At 35.5% G+C, this 15,249-nt stretch overlaps 1 protein-coding gene and 1 pseudogene across 1 annotated transcript; both read left to right on the forward strand.

Moving 5' to 3' along the window:
- Window positions 1-6,458: 6,458 nt before the first annotated feature.
- LOC101843445 (olfactory receptor 5D18-like) lies at window positions 6,459-7,427 on the forward strand. Its single transcript, XM_005065010.2, has one exon. It carries the CDS (start codon window positions 6,459-6,461, stop codon window positions 7,425-7,427), a length of 969 nt encoding a protein of 322 aa, XP_005065067.1.
- A 6,747-nt stretch (window positions 7,428-14,174) lies between these two features.
- On the forward strand, window positions 14,175-14,992 carry LOC101838012 (annotated as a pseudogene).
- The last annotated feature ends 257 nt before the right edge of the window (window positions 14,993-15,249 follow it).

Here is a 15,249-nt window from a genome sequence, read left to right on the forward strand (position 1 = left end):
TCAAACGATGTAACTGCCGTTACATTATGCAGGGATTTCCTGTAAAAAATAAAGCAACATCTCAAAACTATCTATCAGTAAGCGAGGGACTCTACATGTCACTTGCACATATTTCTAATGTTTCATTTTCCGAAGTATTGCGATTCTTGTAAGCCTGCATTGCACAGAGTACAGTCAGTCTAAGGTCTCGGTCCTGTTATTAGAATGCACATAAATGCTATTAATCTTCCTTATGATCTTTCCCCATGTAAGTTTCTTGTTTCTTTGCTCCCAGGGCTCACAATTTAAAAGGGAACCCGTACTTTAAATTTTTTCTCTAGTATAAACTGTTTCACTTCAGTTAGTTTGTTTAACCCAAACAGATGACTTTCCTTATGAAATTTTCCATAATATTTTATTTTTGTAGCTCTTCCTCCTGTCTTCTTTTCATCCCACTATCTATCCTGATTGTAGTTTATCTAGCCCCAATGTTTGTGTTCATTTTTCAATCCAAAAGCATTTTACTGCACTTCTCACTCAACAGCCTTAAAAACTGCTTTTACTCTCTCATTGTCTATTAAAAGTATTATATATATATATATATATATATTATATTATCTTCTCTGTGATTCTACCCATTTTCAAAGCTAGGCAACTAACATTTCTCAGATTTACCATTATCTTCTATCCTTCCATACCATTTGTCCTTCTTTACCTGTACAGATGAGCTTAGATATGAGTCTCGCAAAACCCCTGCAGAAATGTGCACTCTACTTTTTATTCACATAAGCCAAAACCAGGGGAGAAGCAAGAGTTGGGTTCTTCCCTTAAAAAAATTGTCATTTTTATTGCAAAGAAAGAAAGGATGGAAGAAAAGAATCTTTTGTTTGAATTTTCCACCTGATTGTAAAATTGTAGTATGTCTTTTGTCTGAGAGACTTGTATTATATTCATAGTTACAACCTTGGGGGCACAAGCCTTTAGGATAATTTAGTCCAATTCTCTTGAGATCTTGAAGTAGGCAGTGGAAATTGATCACCTCATTTAATGTAAATTTAGTTGTCATGTGTGTTGTCTGAATTATATTTAACTTTTGGGAAAAACATTGTTAAAGTTTCAAACTTCCTTTTGTTTCAAAATTTTAAATCACAACATATACTCTGATTTTACAATTTTTCTTATTCTACCAATATTGGATTATATATTTTTTCTTCATTATTTATGTTTATATTTATAGTTGTTTTGCTTGCATATATATCTGTGTATCACATGTCAACATGACCCAAACATGACCCATATTCCAATCAATGGGTAACAGATGCTTGATAGGTACCATGTGAATGGTGGCAAGTAGTCTTAATCACAAAGCTATTTCTCCATCTCCAAGTGTGTTTTGTGTTTCAGTTCTAATTCCTGAATCTGCAGTTAACTAACTATCCATGTGAGATCATTCTGCATCTGGTATTGACCTTTTTGTGACAAATGCCCATCATAGTACTATTGCAGTATCCCAAAGTCAGTGCTTACTATCCTTACTTTTCAGATGTTTCAAGCCCACCTTCCATTTTTCTTGATTTATTTTTGATTCCTTGACTGTTCATGAGTAAGTTTTTCAGTTAACCCATGTTTGTATATTTTCACCTGCCCAAAGCTGTTTCCACTTTTAATTCAATACCCATCAAAATTCCAACACAATTAATTATAGAGCTTCAAAGGAGAATTATCAGTTTCACATGGCAATATGCACACAAACACACACACACACAGAGACAGAGACAGAGACAGAGACAGAGAAAGAGAGAAACCGGTCTCACCATTCCTGATCAAGTTGCACTACAAATCTATGCTAATAAAAACAGCATGGTATTAGCATAATAATAGACATGCTGCTCAGTGGAATCAAAATGAAGTCCCAGACATAAATCCATACACCTTTAGACACTCAATTTTTGTTAAAGAAGCCAGAAATATACCCTGGAAACCAAATTAGCATATTCAACAAATAGTGCTGATCTAGCTTCATGATTGCATATAGAAGAATCCAAATAGATCCATACTTACCATCCTGTACAAAATTAAACTCCAATTAGACCGAAGATCTCAACATAAAACCGTATACACAGAACCTGATAGAAGAGAAAGTGGGTTAAAGTCTTGAGCTCATTGGCACAGGAGACAACATTCTTAACAGAACACTGTTAATATAGGCACTAAGATCAATTGCTAATAAATGGGACGTAATGAAACTGAAAAGCTTCTATAAGGCAAAGGACACCATAAATAGAACATAGTGGCAACCTACTTAATGGGAAAAGATTTTATCAAGTGCACATGTAACTCTAAAATATATAATGAACTCATGAAAATGTGTAACACAAAACCAAATAACCAATTTAAAAATGGGGTGAAAACCCAATGCAAAAATATCAATAGAGGAAACTCAAGTGGATAAGAAACACTTAAAAAATGTTCAACATCCTTAGCCATCAGGGGAATTCAAGTAAAAACTCCTTTGAGATTCTACCTTACAACTATCAGAATGGTTAAGATCAATAACGGAAGTTACAGCTTATGCTGGCAAGGATGAGGAGCATTGCTTTTGTTTTCATTTTAGTCTTTTAAATTTCATTTTACATTCCAACCACAGTTCTTTTTCCTATCTCTCCTCCATCTACCCTCATCTCCTCCCCCAGCATATCCCTGTCCCACTCCTTTTCACAATTAAGGGCTCCCATGAAGAGTCAACAAATCTGACACAATATGTTGGATTAGGGGCAAGCTCATCTCCTATGCATTATGGCTGAACATAGCATCCCACCATAGGAAATGGGCTCAAACAAGCTAGTTCATGTACCAGGTTTGTATCATGGCCCTACTGTAAGGGGCACTGCAGATAGTCCAAGCTTCACAACTGTCTCCCACATACAGAGGACCTAGTTTGGTTCCCTGTAGTTTTCGTAGCTCTCAGTCTAGAGTTTATGGGTTTCCACAAGCTGATTCAACTGTCTCTGAAGATTTCGCCATCATGATCTTCACCTCTCTTGCTCATATATTCCCTCCTCCACTTTTCGACTGGATTCCTGGAGGTTGGCCTGGTTCTTGCTTGTAAATGTCTGCGTCTGGCTTCATTGATTATTGGATGAAGGCTCTATGATGATAGTTGGGGTATTCACCCATCTGATTACATGGATAGGTGAGTTTGGGCATTCTCTCCACTATTGCTAGGAGTCTTAGATGGGGTCTTCCCAGTGGATTCTTAGGAATTATCCCAGCACCAGGTTTATCCCAATCTCATAGTGACTTTCATTGCTCTTCTCCTTCATGGCTCGCCTCTTCCTCAAACATCCTGTTCTATAAATATTTGCTGTAGAAATGTATTTGATAATCTTCCTCTTTATTTATGCTTTTAATGTGTTTGTATGCTTTAATTTCATGTCCATCAATTTTCTGGGATTCTTTAATTAATTTTTTAGTTGAACAAACATCATTCATGACATTTTGTATATCTCTAAATATTTATAAAATTGTTGAAAATTATTTTATTTATTTCTTTTTATATTATTGTGTCATAAAAGATCTATTCTATGATTTGATTATTATTTTGGTATTTATATTTCATTCATGGTTGCCATATTGTATTTCTCGAACAATGTCAAATGTACCCATGAGAATAAAGAACATTGCCCCTATAGGAAGATGGCATCTGTGAACATCTGTAAACATAGTTCAGTTTGTAGTATTCTTAGACTCAGAAAAAAAAGTATTTGTAGTAGCATCTCGCCTTGCCAGTGAATTTGTGCTAGTGGCCAATACTCTACCATAAGTATTCACATGCCATTTATATGAAAGAAAGATAATATAGATGTAATTGAAGATATGGATAATTCTTTAGAAAGGAGGAATTCATTTAAATTATACAACTTTAAAAAATATGCCTCTGTCTTATTCTCTCTCTGTCTTTTTCTCTCATTCTCCTCATGTATGCATATGCACGTGTGTGAAGTTCAAAGAATAACTTCAGAAATGTTACTAAGACATAATCTACCTTGATTTGAGAGATCAAAAAGGCCACGATGGCTAGCAAGCAAGGCACACAGGTCTACATGGGTCTATCTCCCTACTACAATGCCTACAAACTTATGTTTTCATTTACAGCTGTTTTACCTTCAGTTATTTAAATAAACCTCTTGTTCCTGGGATCACTAAGAAATGTACTCTACAACTGTTCTGTCTCCACCTGCTCCATAAGGTGTGTATATAACATAAACACAAAAAGATTGGAATTAGTATTTGAAAAGTATCTGAATTCAGTTATGTATTATATAAGTCCATGATTTGGCAAAACATGGAGTTCATGATGGATAAGTAGATTTTAAATACAGGAATTTGTATAAAATTGACTATCATTTATTTGTGTTTAGAATGGAAGAACTTATGGTGAAATAATCTGGGTGCTGCAGAAAACAGCAGTATGTAATTCAAACTTGTGCAGGTTAAGGGAAGGATATTGGAGAAAAGATGATCTATAAACACGGGCTTTATTTGGAACTGGATAGGAGATTTAACTGTTAGTGATAACTAGCACAGTAGGATAACTATGGGCAGCATCAGCTAATAAGTATATTAAGTAACTCCTGCAGAGCTTCCTGCATGTTCTCAATATTTAAAAGATAATGTGTGCATTTTTATACCTACCAGTTGCTTTGCCTTTCATTATATGTTGCATTAGAATACTGTGTACCATACAATAGCTCATGAAACATGTGATTTAAGACTCAGTAAGAGTATCTGTCATCTTAAAACTATTACATCAGATAAAATTAATTATTTTTAATTGCTTAAGTTATAGTCTTAAAAGATCAGCAACATTTAATCTCCAGGGTTTGTGCTTCCAAGACTGGAGCGATAAATACAAGAATGTGTATGCCACTCCTACTCACAGAGATTCCACCTTGATCTGCAAAAGGTTTGCTTTAAGGGTGCAAAAGAAAGGTAGATATTAATTCGCATCAGGAAAATGCCTCAATATTAACATAAGTCATTTTGATGTATGGCATCATAAACCAAGATGAAATATTCACATATTTTAATATATTTCTCTGTGTGAGAAAATCCCTCATGTCTTAACTCAATATTTTATCTTGATACTGTATTTCAGTATATATTCATTTTATTTACACTGTTCTTATTATGGCTGATAGCTTAAATCTTTATTTTGTTCCATAAGGAAAGTATGATTATCTTAAAACAATTCAGTTAATAGCTTGAGAAGAATAATAAATGGGTATATAGTACTTGAAAAATTAATGAATATCTTTGAATCTAAGTATCTTGACACTAGTTATATGTGTATAGGTTTGTCTGCATTTTCACATCACTGGGATACTTCTTTCATAGAAATATATATTTTGTGGTTTTGGTGTATGTGCCGTGTGTGTGTGTGTGTGTGTGTGTGTGTGTGTGTGTGTGTGTGTGTTTCAACCTCTCTCTTCTTGTTTCTGTGTCTGTAACTTTATGTCTCTGTCTAACTCTATCTCTGTCTCTCTTCCTCTCATGTGAACATATGTAGATTTGTGTAGAGGCCACAGAGTAAATTCAGAAATGTTCCTCAGATACCATCTACCCGGTTTGAAAGATTAAAAAGACTACAATGGCTAGCAAATGTATGTAGTCCATCTCCCCAGTACAGTGACTACAAGCTCACATTATTATGTTCACCTATTTTCCCTACACTTACTGGAATAAACATCCTTGGGTTCATTAGTAAAGTACTCTAAGACTGCTTTTCTCCCCCCTGATCCATAAAGTATAATATCCTTTTATTCTGTTCTATGTTTCTGTTTTTAAGGCAATATAGAAAAGAATAATAAATATATTTTTCCTGTAAAAATTAGTAAGGATGATTTTAGAAAATAGCTTCCCATTGTGAGATACACAATCATTTTCAGACCCAATACGGAATAGCAAAAAATGTACACAGCAATTTATATATATTATATATGTAAAACTTAAATGTATATTTAAGGTATAAAATAGGTTTAAGCATTTGAGATTGTTGTTATTGAAGTGGGGTTAGAAAAATAACGTATTATATAAGCTAATAATTTATTAATATATACAATGAACATGAGAGGCTAATATTTGAGGTATAAAAGTAACTAGAAATGAAGATAATATAATTACATGTTATTGCAACAATAAGCAATTAAACTTACATTCCAATATAAATAATTTAACTCAATAATTATACTGCTCTTGAGAAGCTTTAAAAATGATTTGTGATTACTAAAATGTGTGACCTTTCATTCCTCAGAAAGATCAAAATAGACATGTTCAAAGTGTGATTTGCTTTTTATTCTAAGAACTATAACATAGTAAGGCTATATAGGCAAAAAACAAAGAAACAAAAAAAACTCTCATCTTCCTAATTTCTGTTTTATTGTTTTAGGATAAACCCCATATTCTGCAGAAGAGAAACCATGTCATTGACATATGGAAATAGGAGTGGGGTCATGTTCACCCTCTTGGGCTTCTCAGATTACCCGGAAATGAAAGTCCCTCTCTTCTTGGTGTTTCTCACCATCTACAGCATCACTGTGGTAGGCAATATTGGCCTGATCCTCATAATCAGAATTAACCCTAAACTGCACACCCCCATGTATTTCTTTCTCAGCCACCTCTCCTTTGTGGATTTCTGTTATTCCTCCACCATTGCTCCCAAGATTCTAGTGAATCTTGTTGCAAAAGACAGAACCATTTCATTTATAGAATGCATAGAACAATACTTTTTCTTTGCTATCTTTGTGGTAACTGAATCCATTTTATTAGTGGTTATGGCCTATGATCGGTTTGTGGCCATCTGCAACCCACTGCTCTACACAGTCACCATGTCCCAGAAACTCTGCATCTGTATGGTGGTGGGATCATATGCATGGGGACTGACATGCTCCTTGACAATGACATGTTCTGCTGTCCAGTTATCTTTTGTTGGTTTCAACAAAATTGATCATTTCTTTTGTGAGTTCTCTTCCCTCCTAGCCATTTCTTGCTCAGACACTAGTGTGAACCAAATCCTTCTGTTCTCACTTTCCACTGTGAATGCTCTCAGTACTCTCCTCATCATCCTCCTGTCATATGTGTTCATCCTTGTTACCATAATCAAGATGCAATCATCCAGAGGGCGCCACAAAGCCTTCTCAACATGTGCTTCTCATCTGACCACCATCACCATCTTCTATGGCACTATCCTGTTTTTGTACTCTGTGCCAAACTCAAAGAACTCAAAGCTCACATTCAAAGTGGCCTCTTTGTTTTATACACTGGTGATCCCCATGGTAAATCCCCCAATTTACAGTCTGAGGAATAAAGATGTGAAGGATACAATCACAAAAATAATGAATATTAAATTATTTCATTCATCTTTTCGAGAACTTCAACCCTGGCATTAGTAAAAGAGTTTTAGCACATGTAAGTGGCCATATCATACTGGAATTAATAAATAATTTCTTCAACTGAAGAGAAATGGAACTTTTGCAAAAACAGAATTCCATGTTCTTTATACTCACTTTCCAGAAATAAATCAGAGAATTCACTAGTCATTTGTATTCCATTGCCAAAACTGAAATAATATTTTAATTTATAATCTCATTTTAAAGATTAAAAGATATGTATTATGGGGAATACCTTATATTATATAATAAAATGTCCACATCCCTGTTCTATATGACATCTCATATAGCAGAAATTTTCAAAGAATATGTGTGATGAAAAAGTAGATATACCCACTATGATAAGACAAAATCTAATATTGTTAGTGTTTGAGGTAAGTAGATGGCCAATAGATAAGATGAAGACAGAAAGTACCCAAGGACTCTTGAAAGAAAGAAAGGAAATCTGAAATGCATGATGGGACTTTTAAGGGTTCTTGTTATTATAATTTTAAAAAAGAAACCAATATGCTGGTGAGATGGTTCAGTGGGTAAAGTGTTTGCAATGTAAGCCTCATTACCCGAGTTTGATCTCCTGATCCAGAGGAAATGTGGAAGGACATAATTGACTTCACTGAGCTGTCCTGTGACTTCTACAGAGAACCATGGCATGCATGACACCACCCCTGGAATACAACATATACACAGAAGAACAACAAATGAAACATTTTAAGGGATGTTTTTGTTGTATTATTACTTTTTGCTTGCTTGCTTGCTTGTTTAAATTTGGCTACTGTGAAGAGAAAGAGTGACATTTTTGCAGATCCCTCATTTTAAGAATATAATTTATTCAAGAGAAACAAGAGAAAGTAGCATAAATATAATCAAGAGTTAAGAATGCAATGATGTGCCAGGTATTCAATAAAGACTTTACTGCACTAAAGTGGTGTCACATTCTGTGTGTTTTGTGTATATGTTCTATATACTATATGTAAATTAGCCTGCATGAATAGAATGTGTAAAATTTGTTTACTTTATAACACACTGATTTTAACCTGAAATTAGTTTGAAAGTATCAATTAGAACATGGTAGCCCAGTATTAGGAATATATCTTAAACCATTTACTTTCCCTTTCCAAGAAATGATATCACCAATTATCAGCAAAGTGCTTTTCCAAAATTCTTAATTCTGTATTTTGTCTTGTGATCCGTTGAATTCAACCAGGGCCATGTGATTCTAAATGTCAAAAGAGAGTGATGGATTCATATTTGGACTGACTGTCTGTTTTCCACAATCTACCAGTAGTCAAGTGAGTTATGATACTGTGATTACCTACTCATCAGTGATCTGCTAAAAGGCATAGTTTTTTTGCCATTCAAAGCAATCAGCATTAGCTGCTGCAATATCATGATTGCAATAGCTATTCATGTTCTAAAGATAGCGTCTCACAGCCCCTTTCCATGTTTTTGTTCTTACCTTCACACACACACACACACACACACACACACACACACACACACAGATCAACACCCATGAAGGGAAACCCACAGAGACAGCAGCTGGAACTTCATGGACTTAGCATCAACATCTGTGGAGCCTGCAAGAAACCTAACTAGGCCCTCTGCATGTGTGTGCGACAGTTGTTGTGGCTTTGTTTATTTGTGGGGTTCATAGCAGTGGGTTCAGGATCTATTCCTGTTTCCTGTTAAATGTGCTGACTTTTTGGAACCTACTCCCTATGGCAAGATTCCTTGCACAGCCTTCATGCAGGCAGGAGGGGCTTGGTCCTTTATATGCCAGGTTTTGTTGACTCCCCGGGGGAGGCCTTACCCTTTCTGAGGAGTGGATGGACAAGAGGTGGGGTGGAGGAGGGGAGGGAGGTGGAATTGTGGTTGGTATGTAACATAAATAAAAAAATTAAAAAGTAAAAATAAAAGGATCAAAAATAAAAGCAAATTTAATTTAAAAATAAATGCTTTATTAAGGAGAAAATGTCTTTGACAGGCAAACTTTGACACAGAGCTCTATCAAAGAGAGGAGGATAAGTGCTATATCCTCTCACTTTGTGAGTCTGTTGGGAACATCTGGCTACAAAGGTACCAGGGAGGCACTGCTTGAGGGAGAGCTAACCAGACTATAGTCTGTCACATGGTGCCTCCGCACATTGTCTTCTGTGTTTGAAGCTGTACTTGCACATTGAAATTAATGAATTCTAGCTTTCATACAGTTAATTATTCTTAAAAGTAAGTGGTCTTTGTTTCAAACAGAAAAGTGAGAGATTCCTTTTCTTCTTTTTTCTATTTTTTGTTGTTGTTGTCAACAAATCTTGTTATCAAAACCATTTCCTGTTTTCAAATCAAAACATGAGAAACCAGACTGTTAACACCCTATGGATAATGTCTCCCTGTGGGATATGCATTTATCACTGAGACATTTTTCAGTTTCTGATGACATAATTGGTTTTCGGCACAAGAGAGTGGTGCTTTTACTTAGTGGTGATGCTGACAAGCATCTCAGAAGACAAAGGACAATTTTCCCCACACTAATAAGGACACCTCTCTCTGCCCCCTCTCTTTGTCCCTCCCTCCCTCCATCAAGGAGACATTTTCTCCTTTCATGGATCAAATCATTTATGCTTAGGTGGAGGAAGGATAGAAAAGTCCAAAATTTGTCACCAAGTTATTCACTTTAGTTTGTCCTAGTAACCCCTTTTCTATGCCCTGTGCTCCTTTAGAGTTCATTATTTCTATTTCCCATTATAAATGTCCTTTATCATAAAAGAAGTGTATTTTCATATGCGTGGGGCTGTCTAAGTATGAAATTCATTCAGTTCTCTAGGAAGGGAGACACAATGAATAAAATATCTAAAATAATACCACCTCTTCTTACCTTGGCAAATTGATCTCCTAAAAACAATTCATTTCCATGTCCAAGTAATCAGACTTACATATGTGACAGTTATTTTGTATTGTGAACTTGGTTGTTTTGATACAATTCTAGATTTGTCTCTAACTTTGTGAGTGTTTCTCCTAGACAGGAGTAAGTAATAGAGGAAGATCTGTCATGCCACACTCAAAGTTCTCATGTGAAATCAAAGAGGGGATAGAAAAAGCCTGTTAGGGCAGAGCCTTCTCCTAATGCTTTCTGACCTCCAGGAAGCAGGCTGATCTCTCAACTGCAAAGAATGAATCTGTGAGATATATTTGTAAATTCTTCTTTACTTGATGTATTTTCTCAGGTAGGTTCTCACAGTGACAATAAGTTTTTGAACATAGTAACCATTAAACAAAATGTGTATTTGAGCCAATCTGTGGTATAGACACTGTACAGATCACCCTATTTGGGAAGATATTCGAAAAACTGTGTGTGTGTGTGTGTGTGTGTGTGTGTGTGTGGGTTTGTTTTTACCCTGGATCTAATATTTCCTAATTTTCATACTTCTTGTGTGAATTTACTGTACTATAATTACTAATATTTGTATTGAGAAACTGTCTCTAGGATAAATACCATTTGATCACTGTATATATTCTTTGTATATGACATGGATTCCTATTTTTTCTTTTATTTTGTTTTGTCCTTTTTTTACATTTTTTTCTCTTGTGAGCAGATAATAGGATCTATCTTTACGATTTCATATGCTGTTGAGAAGAAAATAAAGGAATGTTTTATATATATTATAATTTAATATTAAGCTGAAACTAGTGGTGTTTTAAAATGCTACAGTATGTAGAAAATGCTATTAAGTGAAGGCATCCTCACAACCAAACAAAAATACTCAACATCCCCATCTGTATTTGGAGGCTAAAAAGAGGATCCTGTGGTGGCATATCAGTGAATAGAGTCTTAGAAAAGGGTGGGGGAAAGCAGGGAGTGAAGACAGTGAATGATTGCAGTTGGACAGAAGGACAAACACACTCTCTAGAGCAGTAAAACTGGTTGATGTAGGTGAAAATGTGTAGTCTAGTTTCTGTCCAGCCTCGTCCCACTGCTATTTAGCCCCAAATAAACACACAGATGCTGATATTAATTGTAAACCATTTAGCGGAACTGGAGCTTCTTACTGACTACCTCTCTTTTAATTATTAAGCTATTTCTTTTAATATAAGTATTTCCACCTAATCTCATCTTACCTGAGATTGTTCCAGCATGTTGGGCTGCATGATATCCGTTGGCGGCTCCTCTCTGCATGTGCTCCCCAGAATTCACCTCGTCCCACAGCCCTGCCTATGCCACCTGCCTGGCTACTGGAAAATCAGTGTTTTATTCATCAAACAATAAGTGAAACATATATGCAGAAGGACATCCCCCATCATTCCTGGGAGAGGAGGCAGAGAGAAGCAGCTAGAGAGACACCATACTGCCGAAGGAATAACATGCCCAATTACGGATAAGCAACAGCCTTGTGGCAATACACAGTTTAATAGAAACGGGTTAATAACTAAGAGAGAACTAGCTAGTAAAAAGCATAAGTCATTGGTCAAACAGTTTATATTTAATTTAAGTCTCTGTGTGTTGATTTGCAGCTAAAGGGCAGTGCGACCAGGTGGAATAGTAACTCCATCTTCAAAAATGCCATCGTAGCTGGTGAGGATTTTCAATGTTCTGAGCAAAAGTAAATGCTAAGAGTCTGAGATAACATACAGGCCAGTTATCCAGATATTACCATTCTATATTGTTTGTATTTATTGAAATGTCACAAATATGTTCTGAAAGTATACCATGACTACATGATAATTAAAAACACATACATATATAATATAAAATAGTGTAATATCAGAAAAAAAGATTATTAATTCCTTTCTTTAACACCTCAAGGGAATGGAGCAATAGGTAGTCTCGGGAGTCTTGCCTCCCAGGTTGTAACTATGCTGCATATATTGTTCCAAACATGGAATGCTTGTGACTTTAGGAGCAGACTTTTTCAGGAATGAATAAAAGATTCACTTGACCCTGATTTAACCATGAAACAAGGTGAGAGTAAGGTAGCTTGCTTCTGAAATCATGAGAATGATTCTACATCAGACTCTGCTGAAGTTACATCTTGTTGGGATTATTTCTGTTTTAATTATATTACCTCTTTGAGAAATTCATGCAAAGAATTTTGATTTGTTAAATTCTCCCCCAGTTGTGCCTTTTACCATTAGCTGCTTAAACAATCCCCATGTCTTTCCACACAGCTTTGAGACTGGTTTTCCCCAATAAAGTCCACTTTATGCTGCCCACTAGTCTTGAGAGTGTGGCAATTACATGTGGTAAACCTAGCAGGAAGCCGCATTACTGAAACAAAACAAAACAAAGAAACAAAAGAAACCCCTGACTATCCTCTCTTAGAAACTATTGAATGCCAATTAGTTATCTATGCGGTGGACTTAAGTTTCTAGTTTCCTTCTGCTGTGCTAGGATTTTGTCTCTCTGAAACTTGTACAGGTCTTGTGATTGCTGTCGCAGTAAGTTCATATGTGCACTATCATGTTGGATCTGGAAAGCACTATTTCCTTGAAGTTATCTATCTGCTTTGCCACTTACAATCTTTCATACCCCATTCCTTCTTCCTTAAGAATACGTGAGCCTTGAGATGAAGGGTATAATATAAATGCCTAATTTAGGTCTGGGAGTCTATAGTTGTTTGTTCTCTGAACAATGACCAGTCAGTGGTCCCTGTATTGCCTTCTACTGAAGAAAGTTTTTCTAATGAGTTTATAGATACTTTGATCTATGGGTTTACTTTACATATAAGTTCATGTGCTTTAATGATATAATCTAGAATATCTCTGTGACAGTTTTACTGTCATTGGAGTATTTTTATAAAATTTCTAGTTTTCTCACATGGCTAAGTTTTCAAGGACAGAGATACCCAGGAAAGTAGATTGCCACAATTTCCAGATTTTTCCAGTTTAAATCAAGTATCAAGCCAGAAAGGGTTACTTTTCAATTCTTGCTCCTTAAGCACAGAAAAAATCATAATAGGGAATACATGCTAGTTTAGAGGATAAGAGCGATATGAATGATAAATGCATATACGGCAAGCACTGTGAGAATCTGGATTTTGCATGTAGCCTCCTCTGCTTTCTCTTTTTCACCTCCGCAATAAGGAAGTGGAATATAATCACTTTATAATCCTAGCACTTTATAATCCTGTAAAATTCTTGTGACCCATTTGGGCTATGTTCAGTGATTTGCAATTAGAACCTATATGTTGAAGAACAGCTATGAAAAAGATATTAAGTTTTATTTGGTGTCAGATTTCACTGGGAAAGACACAGCGTAAGACAAAGTGAATCCCAACAAGGAAAATAGTGATATAAAGGAAGCTTCAACTTCCTGATTATGACTGTTATCATTTACTGTTATTAATAGATATATGATGCCCATTTTAATTAGTTTAGAGATTGGTATATTTTTGAAATATTATTTATCCATCATAACTAATCTTTTTTCTTGTAATATGTATGAAGTTGTGGCAGAATTGAAGTATATATTATTTTAAAATAAACATAATTACTATAATTTAATTTAGAATATTTATTAAGATTAAATTTTGTACTTGAGAAATTAAAATTTAATGCAGTAGTTGAATTCTCTTATGATGTTTGCAAGAAGGTTATAATATTTCAAAACTCTATCAGGAGATTACATATGTGATAATAGGTATTCAGTATCTACAGTATCTGACACTTGTTCAGGCCCTATACAAGCTCCTCGAAGGAAGCTTCAAGTTCATTATGTTCCTTTTCAGAACAAACAGCATACTCTGGAATGTAGAAGCCATGCCTCTGATAGATGGAAATAACACTGGGGCCATGTTCACTCTCTTGGGCTTTGCAGATTACCTGGAACTGAAAGTCCCTCTCATCTTTGTGTGTCTCACCATCTACAGCATCACTGTGGTAGGCAATATTGGCATGATCCTCATCATTAGAATTAACCCCAAGTTGCACACCCCCATGTACTTCTTCCTCAGCCACCTCTCCTTTGTGGATTCCTGTTATTCCTCTGTTATTGCTTCCAAGATGCTGGTGATTCTTGTTGCAAAAGACAGAAATATTTCATTTTTAGAATGAATAGTGCAATACTTTTTCTTCTGTACCCTTGCAGTTACTGAATCATTTTTATTAACAGTGATGTCCTATGACCAGCTTGTGGCCATCTGTAACCCACTGCTTTACACAGTAACTATGTCACAGCAACTCTTGTTGTGCTTGTGGTAGGATGTTATACATGGGGGTTCACGTGTTCTTTAATATTGACCAGTACCTTTGTCCAATTATCTTTTATTGGTTTCAACCCAATTGATGATTTCTTCTGTGAGTTTTCCTCACTACTCTCCCTTGTTTGCTCTGGTACTGAAGTCAGCCAATTGCTCCTTTTAATTTTTTCTACCTTTAATGCTGTAAGCACACTTCTCTTCATCCTCTTGTCCTATGTGTTCATTGTTACTACCATTCTGAAGAAGCATCCAGGTAGTAGACGATGCAAGGCCTTCTCTACCTGTGCTTCTCACCTAACAGCCATCACTGTCTTCCATGGAACAATCTTCTTTCTATACTGTGTGCCTAACTCCAAGAATTATATGTTGTATAATTAGGTTAATATTAATTCCATATTTTAATACATAATATACTTGAAGCTAATGAATTTCTCAAATATATCAGTTAGAAGAGATATATTTATTGTCTTCAAGAATGCAGAATTAGTATTGCTATTATATAAATGAAGTACCTGCCCATTGTGAAGTAGTGAACACAGTAACTACTCTCAAAAAGACTGAGAAAAAATTGGACTTCAGAAAATGACGTGTCAGATTTTGATGATTCCCCATGAGGCCTCACCTTCTCTGAGGAG

The sequence above is a fragment of the Mesocricetus auratus genome, unplaced genomic scaffold, assembly GCF_017639785.1.
Source record: "Mesocricetus auratus isolate SY011 unplaced genomic scaffold, BCM_Maur_2.0 Super-Scaffold_100004, whole genome shotgun sequence".
Classification (NCBI taxonomy): Eukaryota; Metazoa; Chordata; class Mammalia; order Rodentia; family Cricetidae; genus Mesocricetus; species Mesocricetus auratus.

Coding starts and splice junctions, on each gene's coding strand:
- LOC101843445 (XM_005065010.2), top strand. CDS start 6,459: ATGTCATTGACATATGGAAATAGGAGTGGGGTCATGTTCACCCTCTTG.